General features: G+C 40.3%; 1 protein-coding gene across 10 annotated transcripts in view; it reads right to left on the bottom strand.

Moving 5' to 3' along the window:
* ZMYM4 (zinc finger MYM-type containing 4) overlaps nucleotides 1-22,449 on the bottom strand; it is a 155,999-nt gene that overhangs the window by 3,153 nt on the left and 130,397 nt on the right. For all 10 annotated transcript variants that reach the window (XM_060205861.1, XM_060205862.1, XM_060205860.1 and 7 more), the window contains 6 exons: nucleotides 20,197-20,365; nucleotides 19,377-19,472; nucleotides 15,063-15,214; nucleotides 7,812-7,923; nucleotides 4,694-4,942; nucleotides 180-309 (listed from right to left, as the gene is read on the bottom strand). In XM_060205861.1, the coding sequence (XP_060061844.1) occupies nucleotides 180-309; nucleotides 4,694-4,942; nucleotides 7,812-7,923; nucleotides 15,063-15,214; nucleotides 19,377-19,472; nucleotides 20,197-20,365 (908 nt within the window). The remainder of the gene's footprint in view (nucleotides 1-179; nucleotides 310-4,693; nucleotides 4,943-7,811; nucleotides 7,924-15,062; nucleotides 15,215-19,376; nucleotides 19,473-20,196; nucleotides 20,366-22,449) is intronic.

Below are 22,449 nucleotides of genomic sequence, written 5' to 3'. Positions count from 1 at the left end.
AAAACAATCTATTCCTTGGCTTAAAATCCAAGGATACTAGAATAGGGTAGAGGAAATGAAATAAATCATTGTCTGAAGTCACAGGCCAGAACACAGTTCAGATATCCAAGCATCTGAAATTCAAACTATGTTAACTTCTCTTAACATCCGAGTATATACTTCAGAGGAAGAGCACTTACCATTTTGACAGGTAAAACTCATAAAGTCGAACTGGGCATCTTAGCGGGTTATCAGTATTCTCTGCCATCTCCACGCCCACTGGAACTTCATCATCTTCATTTCGTTTCCTCTTGCCCACAGTTAGCTTATCTTGAAGTGGGAATAAGATACTCAATCATTCTCTCCAGGTTTTAAAACACTCAGGTGAGGTTTCACTTCAAGACAGAGTTACCATTTCCTCCCATCTTTCAAATCATTCAATAAATACTCAGAAAGAACATAGAAATGCTAGATATTGATTTAAGTGCAGAGCTTATAACACTAAGTAAAACTAAGCCCTTGGGGGCCGGGCTGTAGCGCAGCGGGTTAAGCGCATATGGTGCCAAGCCCAAGGACCTGTGTGAAGATCCTGGTTCTAGCCCCCGGCTCCTCACCTGCAAGGAAGTTGCTTCACAAGTGGTGAAGAAGATCTACAGGTGTCTATCTTTCTCTCCCCCTCTCTGTCTTACCCTCCTCTCTCCATTTCTCTCTGTCCTATACAACAACAACAACAACTACTACAACAATAAAACAACAAGGGCAACAACAAAAGGGAATAAATAAATAAATTAAAAAAAAAAAAAAGGCAACAAAAGGGAAAAAAAAAAAACCCTGTCTTATATAAGCTACATTCTTCTGCTCACCTAAGTGATGGGTACCATGGAAAAACTTAAGTTCTGGAGAGTATATCTCAATTCTGAACCTGATTTTGCTAAGCGAAATTATTAGGAATAAGATTTTTTTTTTCTTTTTAAGATTGTATTTACTAATGAGAACGACAGGAGAGAGAACCAGACATCACTCTGGTTGGTACATGTGCTGCCAGAGATCAAACTAAGGACCTCATGCTTGAAAGTTTAATGCTTTATCCACTGCTCCATCTCCTGGACCACAAGGCTTTTAAGCCATATAAAGAAGGGGGTGGGGCAGCATTGGGTTAAGCGTACATGGCATGAAGTGTAAGGACAGACATAAGAACAACAACAATAATAACAACAATGATAAACAACAAGGGCAACAAAAAGGGAGGAAAAATGGCCTCCAAGAGCAGTGGATTTGTAGTGCAGAAGGCACTGAGCTTTAGCAATATCCCTGGAGGCAAAAAAAAAAAAAAAAGGCTGTCAGGCGGTAGTGCAGCAGGTTAAGTGCACATGACTCAAAGCACAAGGACCAGTGTAAGGATCCCGGTTCAAGCCCCTGGCTCCCCATCTGCAGGGGAGTCGCTTTATGAGCTGCGAAGCAGGTCTACAGGCGTCTGTCTTTTTCTCCCGCTCTCAGTCTCCCCCTCCTCTCTCGATTTCTCTGTCCTATCCAACAACAAATGGTAAAACAACACGGGCAACAAAAGGGAAAAAAAAGGCCTCCAGGAGCAGTGAATTCAAAGTTCAGGCACTGAACCCCAGTGATAACCCTGGAGGCAAAAAAAAAAAAAAGAGGCAAAGAACAAAAGCCTCACTCTGGCACACTCAATACCAAGGATTGGGCTCAGGATCTATTCATAAGAGTGCAACATTTTATCCATAGCACCATCTGTGGAGTCACTGTTGTATGCTTTACATTGGGTTCTAGTTCTCCCCCGCCAAGAGAATTAGATCAGTCCTGTTAATTTCGCGGCCCGCTTGGCCCCGCCCCTAAGAAACCCGCCAGAGTTCCAGAGTGACAGAGTTCTTGGGTTCCTGAGTTCCAGAGTAAGAGAGAGTGCTTGTGCCGCCGCAAAGAGACAGCAGAGTTCTGTTTGGTGATTAGTTTGTCTTAGTTTATGAATCGTTGTTCCTGAATAAAGAAATACAGCTTCCCTGCCCAGCCGTTGTCTCCGCGTCTCTGTTAACCGCCCTGAAGCTAGCCCGGCAGGCTAGAGCTTACGAATTTTAACAAGTCACAATGTATTTATTAGTTCCATAATATAAACAGTAACTTATACATTAAAAACAAACTATTAAGAAGAATGTTTTTGGCATGCAAGACCAACAACTTTTAAGTAGCTAAGTTTTTTTTTTAATATTTAATTCCTTTTTGTTGCCCTTGTTTTTATTGTTGTTGTAGTTATTGTTGTTGTTGATGATATCGTTGTTGGATACGACAGAGAGAAATGGAGAGAGGAGGGGAAGACAGAGAGGGGAAGAGAAAGATAGACACCTGCAGACCTGCTTCACCGCCTGTGAAGTGACTCCCCTGCAGGTGGGGAGCCGGGGGCTCAAACCGGGATCCTTAAGCCGGTCCTTGCACTTTGCACCACATGCACTTAACCCACTGCACTACCACCCAACTCCCTTAAGTAGCTAAGTTTGACATTGATATTATTCCATTGTATACAAAAGCACTCCAGGATAGCTTTCCTAGAAATAGAGAAAGAGAGAGGGGAAGGGGAACCTGGTGGTAGCGCAGTGGGTTAAAAACAGGTGGCGCAAAGTGCAAAGACCCACGCAGGGATCCCGGTTTGAGCCCCCGGCTCCCCACCTGCAGGGGAGTCACTTCACAAGCAGTGAAGCAGGTCTGCAGGTGTCTTTCTCTCCCCCACCTCTCTCCATTTTTCTCTGTCCTATCCAACAACGACATCAATAACAACAATAACTACAACAATAAAAAAAAGGGGCAACAAAAGGGAATAAATAAATATTAAAAAAAGAAGAAGACAGAGAGAGGGGAAGGAAGGAAAAAAGGAAAGGAGGGAAGGAGGGAATGGTTAGTAGCCTAGGAGATGGCACCGAAGATAAAGTGTAGAACTCTCAAGCAGGAGATCCCGGGTTTGACCCCTGGCATTACATGTACCAAAGGGTGCTCTGGTTCTCTCCCTCTCTCATTAACAAATGAATCAATCTTTTATTTTTATTTATTTATTTTGTATTTACAAATTGATGAGAGAGGACAAAGAAAGAACCAGACTATCCTCTGACACATGCAATGCCAAGGATCAAACCTGAGACCCCTTACTTAAAGGTCTACTGTGCCACCTCCCCCACCCCACACCTGGGCCAGGCTGCTATAAGATAACTTTTAAATTCCAGAATTTTCAATGTTAACAAAAAAGAGATGCTCTGGTCAAAAAAGGTTTACAGAGCCCCAGTAGATAGAGTAGTGATGAAGCTTTGGACTTGTAGGCGCGAATGAAGTCCTGAGTTCAATCCCTGATAACGCATATACCAGAGTACTGTTGTAGTATATATCTAGTATATATCTAGTATATAGTACTCTCTCTACCATATAAAGTTAATAATCTTAAAAAAAAAATTAGAAACAAAAAACCTAAGAATTGAGATTGTAACTAGCAATGGATCCCTCTAAATCAGTAATTCTAAACCTTGGTGGTGTATTTAAATTTCCTAGGACACACATTAAAAAAAAAAAAAAAAAAAAGATTAATAAGAGAGCCAGACATGACTCAAGCATATTCAACTGAGCTGGGAGTCGAATCTGGGCTTCATGTCTGCAAGTCCCCCACAAGCCAGTAAGCCACCTCCTAGATCGCATGGGTAGTTTTAAGTGCAGATTATCTGCATGCTGAGACCAACTGAATCATATATATTTACCAGAGCACTGTTCAGCTCTGGCTTATGGTGGTGCGGGGGAGTGAACCTGGGACTCTGGAGCCTCAGGCAAGACAGTCTGTTTGCATACCTATTATGCTATCTACTCTCTGCCCCTGAATCATAATTTTTCACTTTTAAAAATGTTTTTTTTGGGGGTCGGGCGGTGGCGCAGCGGGTTAAGCGCATGTGGCGCAAAGCGCAGGGACCGGCGTAAGGATCCCGGTTCGAGCCCCCGGCTCCCCACCTGCAAGGGAGTTGCTTCACAGGCGGTGAAGCAAGTCTGCAGGTGTCTGTCTTTCTCTCCCCTTCTCTGCTTCCCCTCCTCTCTCCATTGCTCTCTCTCCTATCCAACAACAAATTGCGTCAACAAGGGCAATAATAATAGCTACAACAAGGGCAACAAAAGGGGGAAAAAATGGCCTCCAGGAGCAGTGGATTCATGGTGCAGGCACCGAGCCCAGCAATAACCCTGGAGGAGGAAAAAAAATGTTTTTTTTTTTAATTTGAATAGAGACAGAGATAAACTAAGAAGGAAGAAAAAGACACCTGCAGCACTGTTTCACCACTTGTCAAGTCCCTCTGCAGGTGGGGACCAGGGTTTTGAAACCAGGTCCTTGTGCACTGTAAAGTGTGTGCTCAACCAGGTGTGCCACCAGGATCCTTATGCCGGTCCTTGTGCTTTGTGCCATGTGTGCTTAATCCGCTGCACTACCGCTTGACTCCCCAGTGTATCCTTTATATATATATATATATATATATATACCCTGCTCTTCTACAATTGGTCTCTGCTTGAATACGAATAAGGCTTCAAGCAGAAATCCTCTCTTTCTTAATTATTCTACAACAGCACTGCTCAGTGGTGCTAGTAACGATTGAACCTGGAACCTTACAGCCTTAGGCATGAGTTTTTTTGCATAAACATATGCTACCTCCCCAGCCCTCAAATGAAAATCATATAAATCACACACCTGGTTCTGACTCCTGCTTTTGTAAAGGTGGAAAGAACCTCAGATACGTCATCTTGGTACTGTACTTCAGAGTTCTGGTCCGTCTCATCACGTGGGCAAAGGAAAGCTTCAAGTGCTCAGTGACATTCTTCAGTTGGAAGTATTTGGTATTGAAGAAAAGGAGGGTGTTTAAGAGGACAATTGGTGAGTAAGCGCCCAGCTGCTTGCATTCCCACAAATGTTCTTCTTCAATGCGAGAAAACATGTAGCCTGGCAAAGGAAGCAGAAACAGCACTGAGCTCCTGCTAGACAGGTTTAAGCCGCCTCTCAAATTCTCAGAGAGGGAGATATGAAGGAAAAGACAGTTGCTCTCTTTTCTGTTTTCCTTACAAAGAAAAACTGAAACAGGCCTAGAAGGTGACATAATGGATAAAGTGTTGGTCCTGAGTTCAATTCCTGGTATTAGATGTGCCAAAGTAGTGGAATTCTTACTCCCTCTCCCAATTTCATCAATAGCCTGTTTTGAAAAAGAAAAGAAAAAGAAAAGGCACTGCAAATAGTAGGGCAGAGGATCTCACAGTAGACATCACGAGCATCCCTCTGGAATAGTTTTAATTTAATATTATTTTACAGCAAAGGTTAGCAAATTTCTTCTGTCAAGGGTCAGGTGGTAAATATTATAAGCACTGTGGGACACACAGGCTATGAACAAATCTGCCACCATAGAAGAAAAAGAACTGTGGAACACACACACATAACTATATACCAATAAAATGTTATTTACACAGCATAAGGATCCCGGTTCAAGGCCCCGGTTCCCCACCTGCAGGGGAGTCGCTTCACAGGAGGTGAAGCAGGTCTGCAGGTGTCTATCTTTCTCTTCCTCTCCGTCTTCCCCTCCTCTCTCCATTTCTCTCTGTCCTGTCTAACAATGACATCAATAACAAATAACTACAACAACAATGAAAAACAATAAGGGTAACAAAAGGGCAAAAGTAAATAAATATATAAAAATGTTATTTACAGACATTTTAGTTGTATATAATTTCCATATTTTTCATTTTTTTTCTTAATGGCTAAAAGATGTCAGAGCCATTTTTAGATTGTAAACTGTACAAAGAAGGTCACAGTTAGAACTGCAGTATGAGCCACAGTTTATGAAGTATGACTTAAGATCACTACACTTGCTGCTAAATGTTTCAATAAACCACCAGAAAGTTGGCAGTTCTCTCCCTTCTTCCCATTCTTATTTATAATTTACATGACAAGTGTTTATTTGTGATGGCCTAGCCAGAATTCTTGAAAAACAAAGAACTTTATGAATTAAAATAAGTGGGAGTCGGGCTGTAACGCAGTGGGTTAAGCGCAGGTGGCGCAAAGCACAAGGACCGGCATAAGGATCCCGGTTCGAACCCCTGCTCCCCACCTGCAGGGGAGTCGCTTCACAGGTGGTGAAGCAGGTCTGCAGGTGTCTATCTTTCTCTCCTCCTCTCTGTCTTCCCCTCCTCTCTCCATTTCTCTCTTTCCTATCCAACAACGACAACAACAATAATAACTACAACAATAAAACAACAAGGGCAACAAAAGGGAATAAATTTAATAAATATTTAAAAAAAAAAAGAATTAAAATAAGTATGTGCTAGGGTGAATGAGATAGTATCCTTGTTATGCAAAAAGGTTTTGGTGCCTGAGACTCCAAAGTCTAAGGTTCAATCCCCTGCATCACCATAAACTAAAGCTGAGTAGTGCTCTGGTTATTAAATAAAATGACTCTTTCTCACGATACCCCGTAAGTACAGATTTTTCCTACTAATGTTCTGTTTGTTTTTTTTTTTATTTTTACCAGAGTTTAGCTCTGGCTTATGGTAGTGCAGGGAATTGAACCTGGGACTCTGGAGCCTTAGGCATGATGGTCTCTTTGCATACCATTATGCTATCTACTGCCACCCCCTACTAATGTTCTCTCCTTAGTTTTCTTGGCTGCCCCTTCTGAATTCTGTTCCAGGGGAGATTATCGACTAAGGTGAATTTATTTCTTCCAAGTCTATATCTCTAGTCCCTCTGAATGCTAAATCCACCAAACCACCATATTGTTTAGAGTGTTTCCAATGTACCCACCAGAACATAGTTCAACGGAAAAAGACATTAAATTTCTTTCTTTAGCCAAAGCACTGATCAATTCTGGTTTATGGCAGCATGGGGGACTGAACCTGGGACTCTGGAGCCTCAAACATGAGAGTCTCTTTGTATAACTATTATGCTATCTATCCTCCACCTGGGACACAAATTTCCGCGCATCCCATTCAACCTCTCCATTTACACCTGAGGTGGCTAAGACAAGGGCTAAACTAGGAATCTGTCCAAAGACATATGGTCAAAGACAGTTCTATGAATGAAAACATCTCTGTTAACAGCTAGTTAAGTCTATTGTTATAACAAACTATTTATTTATTTATTTATTTATTTATTTATTTATTTATGCATGCCTCCAGGGTTATTGCTGGGGCTCAGTGCCGCCACTATGAATCCACTGGTCCTGGAGGCCATTTTCTCCCCCTTTTGTTGCACTTGTTGTTTAGTTTTCATTGTTATTGTTGTTGTCATTGCTGTCGTTGTTGGATAGGACAGACAGAAATGGAGAGAGGAGGGGAAGACAGAGAGGGGGAGATAAAGACAGAAACCTGCAGACCTGTTTCACCTCCTGTGAAGTGACTCCCCTACGGGTGGGGAGCTGGGGCTCAAACTGGGATCTTTACACTGGTCCTTGCGCTCAGCGCCATGTGCTTAACCCACTGTACTATACTGCCTGGCCCCCAGTAAACTATTTAAATAACAATGACTGCTCAAAAGTAGAGCCTAGAAGTAGAGTACACTGACACAATGTGCAACTTTAACACTACCAGATCAAAAACAATTCCTAAAAAGTAAATGCAACCTCAAATTATTTTTCATTTTCAACCATTAGAACCTATACAAAAAAGCTATAGTCTCACTAAAGGAATATTAAGCCAAAGATGTTCTACTCAAAAGTCCAGATATGTTATAAATCAGGACAAACACAAAAACATAACCATGCAATTTAAGAAACATAAAAAGCATATCATGAAAGCAATCAACATTTAAAAAAAAATCATCCTACCATTAGGAAGTATTGTAGGTTCCCATATTTTCAAGAGTTTGGTAAGTTCAATCATAAATCTGGAATAGGGCTCAGTAAAAATGTTATCTATTCTACCATTTTCAAACAGGTACTACAAGAGAAAAAAAAATAAAACACATGTTGATACAAAGAAAACAAGTATGTTTTTAAAGAATAAGAAACATAGTCCACTCTTAATGTTAGCCCTTACAACACTGCCAACTATTTTCAACGCTAAGCATTTTAAAGGTCTATGTCAGAATGCTAGGACACCCACCCCAGGAGGCAGCAGTTTCTAGAGTGCTGGACTTAGAAACCTGGGGACCATCATTTGATTCCTTAGAAGGACATGCTCCAGAGTGATATGTTCTTGTTTTATTTATTTTAAAAAATATTCACTGCTAAGTTGGAAGCAAGCAAAACAAAACGATTTAAAGACAAAGAGAAGCAGAGAAAGAGACCACAAAACCAAAGCTTCCTTCAGTGCAATGGAGGCTGAGCTTGAAGCGGGTCGTGCACATGGCAAACACACACTATCCAAGTTGAATTATTTTGCTGGCTCACAAGAGTAGTTGTTCTTGTTACGTATATTTCACAGTTGACTAAAATCTCTAGTCAGAGTAATTATGCAAAATAAAACTGAAATAGAAATTGAAGAAATAAAACTATCTCCATTTGTTAGTAACATGATCCTGTATGTAAAAAATTCTAAAACATACAAGTCAGTTAAAAGTTGCAGGGTTCAAGCAAAAAACACAAAAAGTCTTATTAAAAATGAAATATAGAAGGGAGTCGGGTGGTAGCGCAGTGGGTTAAGCGCACATGGCGCAGAGCCCAAGGACTGGTTAGGATCCTGGTTCAAGCCGCTGGCTCCCTACCTGTAGGGGAGTTGCTTCACAGGTAGTGAAGCAGGTCTGTAGGCATCTCTGTCTCTCTTCCTCTCTATCTCCCCCTTCTCTCTGAATTTCTCTCTGTCTCTATTCAATAATAAATAAGTAAATAAATTTTTAAAAATGAAATGTAGAAAGCAATCCCATTTACAACTGTATCAAAAAGGTAAAACTAAGAATAAAGTTAGCTCCCTTACACCTATAGACAACTGATTTATTACAAGGAGGCTCAGAAAATAAAATGAAGCAGCATGGAAGGTGGCGGTAGGCTAGACTCAGGAGCATGGAGGTGTTGAGTTCAATCTCTGGCACTGTATATGCTGGAGTGCTGTTCTGACCTCCCCCAAGCCCCACTCAATTTACTTATTGACTGTGAAATAAAAATTAGTAACTCGGATTCATCTTTCGTTAATGGAGATTTTTTTCAATAAATGATGCTGGGCCTGGTTGAACATGTATGTTACAATGTGCAAGTACCCAGGGCTTAAGCCCCTAATCCCCACCAGCAGGGGTGAAGTCTGAGCAGTGAAGCAGTCAGTGCTGGAGGTCTCTCTATCTCCCCTTACCCTCCTTTTTTTAAAAAAATCTTTAATATTTATTTATTTTCCCTTTTCCTATTTTCCCTTTTTTTTATTGTTGTTGTTATTGATGTCATTGTTAGATAGGACAGAGAGAAATGGAGAGAGGAGGGGAAGACAGAGGCAGAAACCTGCAGACCTGTTTCACCGCCTGTGTAGCCACTCCTCTTGCAGGTGGGGAGCCAGGGGCTCGAACCGGGATTCTTACACTTTGCACCACCTGCGCTTAACCCACTGTGCTACTGCCCGACTCCCTCCCCTTACCTTCTTGATTTCTCCTCACTCTATCAAAAGTAAAGATAGACATAAAACTAAACTATTGAAAATAAGTAAAATGGTACAGGGAAAATCAGGCTGAAACATACAGAAGAGTGAAAAAGAACACGTCACTACATACAAAAGTCCACTCCAAATGAATAAAAGACTTTATAATTATTCTGGGTTACACCAGAAACCATCACAAGTACATAGAAGAAAACGCTGATTGACCATTTCACAATTGCTTTGGAAATATATTCAAATAGTAAGAAAAACTAATGTTGTCTAGCAGGGAGAAAAACAAACACAAAAATAAACCAGTGAGGCATCAAACAGAACAACTTCTCACAGAAAAAGGAACCATTACCAAAATAAAAGGATATCTAATGGGAGATGACTTAATGCATCATACATCTATTAAGAGGCCCTTGCCAACCACATCTATTAGTAAACATCTATTAATAAACTATTATACATCTATTAATAAACTCACCAAAAAGGTCGGGCAGTGGCAGAGTGGGTTAAGTACACACAGTATGAAGCACAAAAGCTTTTAATTTCATGTGAAGTTTAGGACCTGCCTTTCTACTTCTGCCCTAAAAGGTCATTGGGATTTTTTATGGAATTTCTTTTGGCCATAAGAATGAATGAAGAACTGATTCCTAGTACTATATTAATGTAGCATGAAACAACTAAGTGAAAGAATCAGACACCAAAAGTCACATATATAGTTTCGCTTGTGTGAAATATCCAGGACAGGCAAACCCATAGTCATAGAAGCAGATCTGAGGAGGCTGGGCAGTGGTGCACCTGGATGAGTGGACACGTTACCATGTGTAAGGACCTGGGTCCAAACCACAGCTCCTCATCTGCAGGGGGGCAGTTTCAAGAGGAGTGAAGCAAGACTGCGGGTGTCTTTCTCTCCACCTCAATTTCTCTCTGTCCTAGCATATAAGATAAATAAATTTTAAAAAGTAGATTTGTGGGGTGGGGTATAGCATAATGGTTATGCAAAGAAACTCTCATGTCTGAGCAGATTTGTGGTTGGCCAGGGACCAGATGGAGGGGATGGCAGAAGTGCTGCTTAATGGGCAGAGGGTTCCTACTGGGGTGAATAAAATAATCATGAGCTTAGATAGTGGCTGACAGTAGTATGACATAATAAATGCACTAGTATCACTGAACCATTTAAAGACTTATTTACTAATCAGAGCAGAGAAAGAAAGACAACCAGATCACTGTGACACATGCAGTGCTAGGGACTGAGCTGGGGGCCATGATGGAAAGTCCTGTGCTTGATGCACTGTCACCTCCCAGATTGCAATTCCACTCAACTGAGTTAATTAGATTGTCAGAAAAGCTACTATTTTTTTTTTATGAAAAAACATGTTATGACTCTTTTGACAACCCAATACTTTCTACATACAGTTGATTAAACCTTGTCAGTAAGGCAGTGACCCCGATTCAAGTCTGAACCTCATAACCTAGCACTGGAAAAAGCTTTAGTGCTATAGTCTCCCTCTTCCCCTCTCGCCCCCCCATATATACACATACATATACATATACATATACATATACATATACATATACATATACATATACATATATACATGGAGTTGGTCCAGAGCAGGGAAGTCCTGGCAATAACAAAAAAATTAAATAAAGTGGTCCGGGAGGTGGTACAGTGGATAAAACATTGGACCTCTTAATCCCTGGCAGCACATGTACCAGAGTGATGTCTGGTCCTTTCTCTCTCTCCCCCTATCCCTCTCACTGATATTTAAAAAATATTTAAAAACTAATAAGTAAGTATGATTCTGGGGGCTGGGCGGTAGTGCAGTAGGTTAAGCGCACATGGCGAAAACCACAAGGATTGCAGGGTGGTCACTTCACAAGTGGTGAAGCAGGTCTGTAGGTGTCTATCTTTCTGTCCCCCTGTCTTCCCCTCCTCTCTCAATTTCTCTCTGTCCTATCCAACAATGATAGCAATAAGAAAAACAATAACAACAACAACAATGATAAACAACAAGGGCAACAAAAGGGGGAAAAAAGCCTCCAGAAGCAGTGGATTTGTAGTGGAGGCACCGAGCTCCAGCAATAACCGTGGAGGTTTAAAAAAAAAAAAAAGATTATTCTGTTATTATTAATGTTCTACTAAGTAATGACAGCAGAGCCTGTTACTAAGTTATACTTTTTAAAAATTTTATGTGTACCTATATTGAAATAACCCGGGGCCTCACAAATGTGTGATTAAACAGCCTCCCTAGGTCAGTTTTTCTCACTCTTTTACTTCAGAGAGAAGGAGGCAGAAGTGGGGGGGGGGGTAAGGGGTAGGGAAAGAGATATCACAGCACTACTCCACCATCATGAAGTCATCTTGGTGCTGTTCATGGTGCTTCCAGGTAATGATAGAGATCAAACCCAAAGCTTCACCAGGAAGGTATGCACTCTGCCTGCTGAATTACTTCTTGGCCCCTGCACCATAATTTCTGATAAACTACTGCCAATTTTCTGCTGTTAAAAATGAAGTTATGGGGAGTTGGGCAGTAGCACAGTGGGTTAAGCACAGGTAGCGCAAAGCGCAAGGACCAGAGTAAGGATCTTGGTTTGAGCCCCCAGCTCCCCACCTACATGGGGGTCACTTCATAGGCAGTGAAGCAGGTCTGCAGGTGTCTATCTTTCTCTTCTCTTCTCTGTCTTCCCCTCCTCTCTCCATTTCACTCTGTCCTATCCAACAACACTGACATGAATAACAACAATAACTACAACAGTAAAATAAGGGCAACAAAAGGAGATAAATAAATAAATAAATTTTTTAAAATGAAGTTATGGGGAGTCGGGCGGCAGCGCAGTGGGTTAAGTGCACATGGCACAAAGCACAAGGACCAGAGGAAAGATCCCAGTTCGAGCCCCCAGCTCCCCACCTGCAGGGGAGTTGCTTCACAGGTGGTGAAGCAGGTCTGCAGGTGTCTCTTTCTCTCCTCGTCTTCCCCTCCTCTCTTCATTTCTCTCTGTCCTAACAATGACAACATTGACAACAACAATAAAATAAAAAATAAAAAACATGGGCAACAAAAAGGAAAAATAAATATAAATAAATATAAAACATTAAAAAAAAAAGAAGTTATGAGGGGCCAGGCAGTGGTGCATCTGGTTAAGCGCACACATTAGTGTGTAAGGATCCAGGTTCAAACTCCTGATCTACACCTGCAAGGGGAAAGCTTCATATGTGGTAAAGCAGGACTACAGGTGTCTCTCTGTCTCATCTCTCTCTCTCCCCTCTCAATTTCTTTAAATTAGTCAATTAAAAAAAATGAAGTTACGATGAAATGCTACTCTATCCCTTTCTTTTCTTTTTTCCAGAGCACTGCTTAGCCCTGGCTTATGGTGGTGAGGGTTACTGAACCTGGGACTTCGGAGCCTCCAGCATGACAGTTGTTTGCATAACCAGTATGCTATCTACCCCCAACCCCCTTTCTTTTTTGAAATTTATTATTACCTGTATTTATTGGATAGAGACAATAAAAAATCAAGAGGATGGGGGAGATAAAAAAAAAGGGAGTGTGGGGGGGAGACCTGCAGCTCTGCTTCCCTACTTGCAAAGCTTTCCCGTGCAGGTGGGAACTAGGGGCTCTAATCGGGATTGCGCATTGTAACGTGCGTTCAACCAGGTGCACTACCACCTGGCCCCAACTGTATCCCTTTCTTTCCATCTTTTGAAAGTTACCTGTGGGTGAGTAACTGAGTGAGTGAATGAGCTAGAAAATTATTATGCTGCATACAATGCCAGGATCTAACTCAGGACCTCAGGTTTGCAAGTCCAAGACTTTAAAGTATGGCACCTCCCAGACTGCTGTCCTACTTTTTATGAACGAGCATTTCTTTGGGATAAAACACAGATTAATGGATTTACTAAGCTGAAGAACTCATATTCACTTAGAGTTTCAATAACAACAGTAGTCAACTAATCCTCTAAAAATGTCTCTAATGAAGCACATATACAGTTAAAAGTATCTAATATCGGGGTGGCAGCGCAGGGGTTAAGCGCAGGTGGTGCAAGGTGCAAGGACCGCGTAAGGATCCTGGTTCGAGCCCCTGGCTCCCTACCTGCAGGGGAGTCGCTTCACAGGCGGTGAAGCAGGTCCGCAGGTGTCTATCTTTCTCTCCCCCTCTCTCTGTCTTCCCCTCCTCTCTCCATTTCCCTCTGTTCTAACAATGATGACATCAACAACAACAGCAACACTAAAAAAAAAAGGGCAACAAAAGGAAAATAAATAAATAAAAGAAATATCTGATATCAAAATTCTCAGTCAGTAACGAGAAAGAGAGCCAGAGTATTATTCCACACTGGTTTATGTGGTGCTTGGAGAAAAACCCAGGGCCTCAGGCAGGACAGGCCTGCATTCTACCGCCTCAAACTTTTAGTTTTGTTTTACCACCATCTGGGCATTCCTGGAGCTCCAGATTCTTTCTTTTTTTTCTTATATCTTTTAAAAATTTATTCTTCCTGCCAACAGGGCTATTACTTTTTAAGGTCACACTATCAATTTATTTATCACATGAAGATGCTTATATTAGTACTACAAAGTATAAGCATACATAGTACTTGATAAAATTAGATGTTACTTGTACATTTTTCCTATTAACCGTCTCTTGTTTCCTTGCCCAGAACTTTCCCAGGGTGCTATAGAGGTCCCATGTGGACCCAGGCTTAAACCCATGGCATCATGCATGGTAAGACATGTACCCCATCATTTACTAGATATGCAAAGTAAGTATTTACTGAAGAGCAAGAGGAAAAATTTGAATATCTAAAGAGAAATGGTGGAATAGCTGATAAACAATGCAATATCACGAAACTTTTTTTTCCTCTTTCTTTTTCTTTCTTTTTTTTTTTTTTAAGGAAGTAGTTTGATCTGTATTGACCTGGAGGGATATACATACATACATACATACATATATATGGAAAGCATGTTGCAAGAAACATGTATTGGGAAAGAAAGACATAGAAAGACTGATACCACAGTACTGCCTCACCACTTTTAAAGCTTCTCCTTTGCATAATACTGCATGTGGTGGCCTGGGGGTTTAAACCCAGGTCCTGTGTATGGGAAAGTGCATTCTTTAGAAGGCCGGGTGGTGGGACACTTAGCTGAGCACATACAATACAGTGCACAAGGACCCAAGTTAAGCCCTCGGTCCCCACCTGCAGGGGGAAGCTTGATGAGTGGTGAAGCAGTGCTGCGGGTATCTCTCTCCCCCACTCTACCTCACCCGTGCCTCTCAATTTTTCAGTTTCTATCCAAAGTAAATAAATAATTTTTTTAAATATGCATGCTCTACCAGATGAGCTATCTCCTGACTATTAGAGTCAAATTTTTTTCCTAAGGTCAAGTTTAAATGAGGATCATTGGTTCAATGAGAAGAGAATATACAACCAATATACATTATAATTTGTTATCTAAATGCATCCATTCTGTAAGAATTATTAAAAAGCAATATATCTATTAGAAATTCTTTGATACCTGCTGAATTCCAAGGCACAGATATAAGATACTGTCTGGATCATATTTTTCACCATTTGGTCTCCGCACCTCTTGGATAAATTGGCATAATCCCAAACTCAACTCAGAAAAAGTGCAAGACAGAATATCTTCCTTCAGCTTGATAGATCGGACTGTGGAAAGGTAGAAAATATATAGAACATTAATTTGTAAGAAACAGCAGCACTATTTAATTCACTGAATAAACACTGACTACTACAGTGCCTAGACATTGCAATGTAAACTAGTGAAACTATAAGGCTGACATACATACACGCGTGCATGGGGCACTGGGTTCAATCTCTAGCACCACATATGCTTTTTTTTTTTAAAGATATATGGTATAGTATGAGAGGTGGCATAGTGATGGAATGTAGAACTTGCAAATGTTGAGATCTTGTTATGAATCACAGTACTGCACATGACTGAGCAATATAGTAAAGAATTATTAGTAAAGAAATACAGCTTAAAAAAAAAATAGTACCCCAAGACCTTTCAGTTTAGGAAATAAAAACAGTGTGACACATATGATGATATTTTTTAAAATTTATTTATTTTAAAGATTTATTTTATTTTCTTTATTTTCCCTTTTGTTGCCCTTGTTGCTTGTTGTTGTAGTTATTAATGTCATCGTTGGATAGGACAGAGAGAAATGGAGAGAGGAGAGGAAGACAGAGAGGGGGAGAGAAAGACAACTGCAGACCTGCTTCACTGCCTGTGAAGTGACTCCCCTGCAGGTGGGGAGCCATGGGCTTGAACTGGGATCCATAAGCTGGTACTTGTGCTTCACGCCACGTGCGCTTAACCTTCTGTGCTACCACCCGAATCCCATGATGATACTTTTAAACAGAATTTTATGAATGCAAAGAAGGGGCATCTAATAAATGGAGATGGGTCAGCAAAAAAGCTCACTTAGTAATCTTTTTTTTAGCTTTGCCATGTGAGTGACTCAGGTTTGAGCCAAGCCCCTGCTGTACTGAAGGAAGCTTTGGTGCTGTGGTTTCTCTCTCTTTCTACCTGAAAAGTCAGCCCAGAGCAGTGAAACCAGAGGGAGGGGAAAAAAAAAAAAAGGAAGGTCAAGTCAGATTTTGGAAAATGCAGTCTTAACTCTAAACACTAAAAGATGCAAGCAAAGTTAAACAGCTGGCCAGGTTAAGAAAAAACAAACAAAAAAAACCTGTAGTGCAGTGGGTTAAGTGCAGGTGGCACAAAGTGCAAGGACCAGTGTAAGGATCCTAGTTCGAGCCCTGGCTCCCCACCTGCAGAGGAGTCACTTCACAAGTGGTGAAGCAGGTCTGCAGGTGTCTATCTTTCTCTCCCCCTCTGTCTTCCCCCACCTCTCTCCATTTCTCTCTGTCTTATCCAACAATGATGACAACAATAAAAACTATAACAATAAAACAACAAGGGCAACAAAAGGGAATAATAAATATTAAAAAAAAAAAACCCAGTGTAGAGGGAATGGCATAATGACTATGCAAAAGTCTTTCATGATTGAGGTAATAAAGGTTCTAAAGGGGAAAAGACAAGAAGAATAAGAAGAATGCTGAAAAGAGCTCATTGCTTAATCCACTGCTCTACCTCCCGGGTCCCGCGGATGTCTGTTTTGTTATACTTGCAACCTAGGTTTGAGCCTGGCTCCCGCTATTCTGAGAGAAGTCTGGCACTGTATTTTTCCCTCTCTCCCTCTATCTTGTCTTTGTTTTGAAAATACTGGACTGGAGCACTGAAGTCTTGGCAGTAACAAAACAACAACAAAATACAGGCTAAGCAGTTCTTTCTTTTCTCTGCCCCCCCTCAAGGATGGTTACCACTGGGGCTCAGTGTCTGTATTATTCCACCATCCCAATGAACATTTTTATTTTTTCCAGATATTAAGTTATAGACTAGAAAACTAAAGACTTTGCAGTAATACTCCACTGTGACGTTTCCCCTTACTAGTGTTTCTCTGTGGTGGCTGGGGACTGGGCCCAGGCTCTCATACATAGTAAAATGCAAGGTCTATAGAGAGAGCCACCTAGTGGTTCCCACCATTCTTTTTTGAGGATATTACATCAGATTTCATTGTGCAATGTTGTGGAATAATATGCTATTGGTTTCTAAAATGTATCAGATTATAGAAATCCAGTTTTTTCCACCTCCCATGAAACTTAAATTTGGTGAAATATAATTTGGAAGTCTTTATATCCTCACCCTGGAATTATTATTTTATTTTATTTTACTCAGTTCTTGCTTTGCTGAGGATTGAACCTGGGCCTTTGGAACCTCAAATATGAATGAGTCTCTTTGTAGAACCATGATGCTAGCTACTCCCAGCAATGAACTCTCAAGTATAAGGTTCTGAATTTGGTCTCCAATGCGTATATGTCCAAGTGATGCTCTAAAGTGCTTTCTTGCATACTGGTGTGGCCTCTCTCTCCTCCTCTCTGTCTCTCTCATGAATAAATCTTAAAAAAACTATCAAGAGGGAGTCAGGCGGTAGCGCAGTGGGTTAAGCACAAGGGCGGCGTAGGATCCCGGTTCGAGCCCCCGGCTCCCCACCTGCAGAGGGGTCGCTTCACAGGTGGTGAAGCAGGTCTGCAGGTGTCTTTCTCTCCTCCTCTGTCTTCCCATTCTCTCTGTCCTATATAACGATGATGACATCAATAAAAACAAAAATAACTACAACAACAATGAAAAATAACAAGGGCCCGATCTTGGGTGAAGCTTGAAAAAATCATGTTAAGTGAAATAAGTCAGAAACAGAAGGATGAATATGGGATGATCTCACTCTCAGGCCGAAGTTGAAAAACAAGATCAGAAAAGAAAACACAAGTAGAACCTGAAATGGAATTGGCGTATTGCACCAAAGTAAAAGACTCTGGGGTGGGTGGGTAGGGAGAATATAGGTCCAAGAAGGATGACAGAGGACCTAGTGGAGGTTGGATTGTTATATGGAAAACTGAGAAATGTTATGTATGTACAAACTATTGTATTTACTGTTGAATGTAAAACATTAATTTCCCAATAAAGAAAATTAAAAAAAAAAAAAGGGCAACAAAAGGGGAAAAAAAAAAACTTATCGAGAAAGTTATTTGTCTAGTCCACATTAGTTTTAACTCAAATACAGAAACTTTAAATAATATCAACATCTTTATTTGTCTAGATAAATGAAGATTCAGGGGGCATAGGTTAACAGGATAAAAGCAAGAAGGGCAATGCCATATTGAGATTTCTGAAGGGGAAAGAAAGGCCTCACTCATGGGGGGAAAAAGATAAAAGCAGAAAAATAAGCAAAGTCCAATGAACACCATGGACTCAACAGAACTGAAGTTAACAAAGGGTTGGTTAGGGTTGGGGGCAGCTGTAGGGTCGTAAGTGGTCCAAGAGACTTTGATGAAGGGATAATGGTTCTTTTAAGGTGGTGGTGGTGCATCTTCAGGATGTGAGAATTGTACCTCTAAATATAGAAAGGCTTGTAACATCAAAGTTAATCTTCTGTCTATAATTATTGCTATAGTTCTGCATTTAGTAAAGACTGCAAATATACAAAGATAATTGCTTTTCTCAATTTTTTAATTGGGGGGATTAATGGTTTATAGTAAATACAATTATTGATACATGTCCAAAATGTCTCCATTTTCTGCAAAACGCTTTTACCCCCAGCCTAGGTCCTCCTCTACCATTATGCACCAGGACCTGAAAACTCTCCACCATGTCAAAGTCATTTGCTTTAGAGCAACACAACAAACAAAGATAATTTGAAGTTCCTGAGTTAGGTTTGCAAATGTTGTCTTTCTCTCCACCTTCCCTCTCAATTTCTCTCTGTCCTATCCAACAATAGCAATAACACTAACACCAATAATAATAACAGCATCAATTTAAAAAAGAAAGAAAGAAAAGAGAGAGGAGGAGAAGAAAACCACTATGGGCTCTAAACTCATATAATGATAATCTTTATTAACAATTTGACTCCCAATTTCCTGACACCCAAAGTAAAACCTACAAGCACACATGGTCAGACAGAAAAAAAAAATTGTTGTTAGGAAAAAGTACTTTTCTCTAAAGTTAGAGGGAAAAAAATGTCACACTGAGTTTAATAAGGATTATTATACAAACCAGCTGAAGAAGATACATAGCACTCAAAAAGACATATGAGACTCTAGCACAGAAAAAAGGAAAACAAATCAGAATTCCCTACATTTGTTTTATAAATTCATGACAATAGAAAAATACCTTGCCTCAACAACAAATTCTTTTCAAATTAGTACAATATGTTATAAATCTAAATTGATCATACAGAGAAGTTAATCTTACCTCTACAGCCTGGCTCCAAGGATTCTTGAGAGAGCACATGGTCTTGAGAACTTCCTAAGGATTCAGGACATGGGCTAGATGAGGCATGCTCAAGTCCTGAGGAAACAAAAATAAATTGCATTTTAACTAAAACCCAAGCCAATTTCTTGCCCTAGCGTTTATATCCCCCCACGCCCCTCACTTTGTTTTTTCTTGCCACCACAGTTATTACTGGGGCTTGGTGGCCACACGAAGACCACTACTCCCAGGCACCATGTTTTTCTTCTTTATTTTATAGGACAAAAATTGATGGGGGAGGGGGCATTGAGAGGGAGAAAGAGAGACATCTGCAGTACTTGCTTCAGTGCTAATGAAGCTCTTTCCATTACAGCTGGGAAGTGGGGGCTGAAATCCAGGTCCTTAAGCATGGTAATGTGTGCTCTTAACCAGGTGCGCCACTGCTGGGGGCCTCGCCTTTTAAATAATATCTGCATGTTCTTTTTTAAAAATATATTTATTTATACCATTTTGTTGCCCTTATTGTTTTTTTACTGTTGTGGTTATTGTTGTTACTGATGTCATCATTGTTGGATAAGACAGTGAGAAATGGAGAGAGGAGGGGAAGACAGAGAAGGGGAGAGAAAGACACCTGCAGACCTGCTTCACCACTTGTAAAGCTACCTCCCTGCAGGTGGGGAGCCAGGGGCTCAAACCGGGATCTTTACGTGGGTCCTTGCACTTCAGACCATGTATGCCTAACCCGGTGCGCTACTGCCCAGCCCCTTATCTGCATATTTTACCCTACCCCACCCCAGGACAAAAAATTATGAAGTATATTTACCACATTTCAGATCCCCCTGTTCTTCCTTGGCGTTTTTCCACTGAACCCAGTTCTTCCATGCATTTACCCCATACATGTATTTCAGAGTCATCCCAGACACTGAACACCCTTGAAAGGCTCCTTGAATAAGATTCCTGGGCTCCATAGTCATTATAGACTTCTTACGTCCCTGTAAAAATTTCATAAATATAGAATATAAAAATTTAGCTTTGGGAAGCTGGGAAGTTGCTCATCCACTAGGGAAAGGTCTGCCTTGCCTGGGGCTCAGGTTTGAACTCTAGCACAACATGGGAGTCCCACAGCTCTGGTATTGTGCTGTCTCTCCCATCTCCCCTTCAGTGGGGGGGGGGGGGGAGATAAAAAATATTTAAGTCTGGGACTGGCATAGTTGTGCATATTTAAGACAGAAAATTTTCAGTTTTTAAGAATCAGGAGTCTAAAAGCTAAAAAGAAGCAAATTTATAATCTTAGAATATAAAGCTCTTTTTTATATCTAACTCTATATTATAACTAGAGAGCTAACAGTACATAAGGCACTGGGCTCTCAAGCATGAAGTCTTGAATTTGGTCCCCAGCGCTGCTTGTGCCAGAGTGATACTTTGGTTTTCTCTCTTTCATAAACAAAGTTTATAGATAATATATTCCTGTGTTCTGGGAGTGGTGCAATGGATAAAGCATTGGACTCTCAAGCATGAGTTCTCTGAGTTCAATCTCTGGCAGCACATGTACCAGAGTGATGTCTGGTTCTTTCTCTCTGCTCCTATCTTTCTCATTAATAAATAAAATATTAAAAAAAAGATCATAAATCCACTCCAAATACAAAAATAAAGAGGAGAAAGTAGTTGTAGAAGACTATAAAAATGACAAAAAAATTTTAAAAGGACTATAAACAGCTAACATTTGAGTACTATCTTTCAGATAACGAACTCACCCAGCAAAGTATGAATAAGTTATTATCATAAAGGTCTATTTAATGAAACACATGAGAAAAGTCATATGGCAGACTATAAAATTGCCCTCAATGAATCCTAAACTGAAATGGAATTATAGAAGAAAATAATATTAATAAAACTTTAAAAAAGAGTGAGCTAAACAACACACTTATAAAGCCTATTATGGATAAGACTCCATAACTTCAATTATAATTTTTTAATCTCTTTTCCCAACCTCCCTTTTTTAAATTTTATTTTAACATTTATTTCATAAGAGAGAGAGAAACAGAGAGAGAGGGAGGGAGAGAGAGAGAGAGAGAGAGAGAGAGAAAGACCAGAGCATCATTCTGGCATATGTAGTGTTGGGAACTAAACCTGGAACCTCATAACTGCTAGTGCTCGATTGCAATGCCACTTCCTTGGCCACTAAAAACATTTTAAGTTAAACAAAATGTACTCTACTTGTTACAACCTACTCCTCAAAAAAAAAAAAAAAAAAAATCCAACAATGAAAACTTATCCAAACTTATCCAAAACTGCCTTTTGTCATCACTGAGGTTTCACTGCTCCAGGATGACTCTTTCAGACTGAATGACAGAAAAACACCAAGAACAGGGGGCCAGGGCACTAAAGCATCTGTCCAGAGGAGGCCAGGCTCAGACCTTGGTAGTATGATGCATGGTAAAGCAGGACACTATCCAAGTGAGCTATTTTGCTGGTCCTCGAAAATTGTTTGAGCTAAAGCAATATTCACAGTATAAAGTATTTCAATAGGAAATCAAAAAGGTTAAAAAAAAAAATCCTCAAGATTGTATTTTGTGAGACCAGAAAAAGAACACATTAAAATCTATACTAATGAAAATTAAGGAAATAATAAATAATAGCAAAATCAGTTAAAAAATTTTTTTGATCCATAGCTTTCACTTATGGTGGGGCTAGGAGATTGAATCTGGGACACCTCAGAGCCTCAGGCATGAGAATCTTTTGCATAAGTATTATGCAATCTGCTAGTCCTTCATTAAAAATAAAAATTATATATATATATATATATATATATATATATATATATATATATATATATATATATATATAGGGTAGGGAGACAGTATAATGGTTATGCAAAGGAAATTTTGTGCCTGAGGTTCTGAGGTTGAAAGTTTAATCGCTAGCACCATCATAAACCACAGCTGAGCAGTGCTCTGGTCCTCTCTGTGTATCTGGATCTCTGTCTCTCATTAAAATAAATAAAATGCTTAAAAAAAAAAAAAAAGAGGGAGCTGGGCAATAGCGCAGCAGGTGAAGCGCAGGTGGTGCAAAGCAC

The sequence above is a fragment of the Erinaceus europaeus genome, chromosome 13, assembly GCF_950295315.1.
Source record: "Erinaceus europaeus chromosome 13, mEriEur2.1, whole genome shotgun sequence".
Lineage (NCBI taxonomy): Eukaryota > Metazoa > Chordata > Mammalia > Eulipotyphla > Erinaceidae > Erinaceus > Erinaceus europaeus.
The sequence above is the reverse complement of the archived record's forward strand: the minus strand, read 5'-3'. Positions and strand labels throughout refer to the sequence as shown.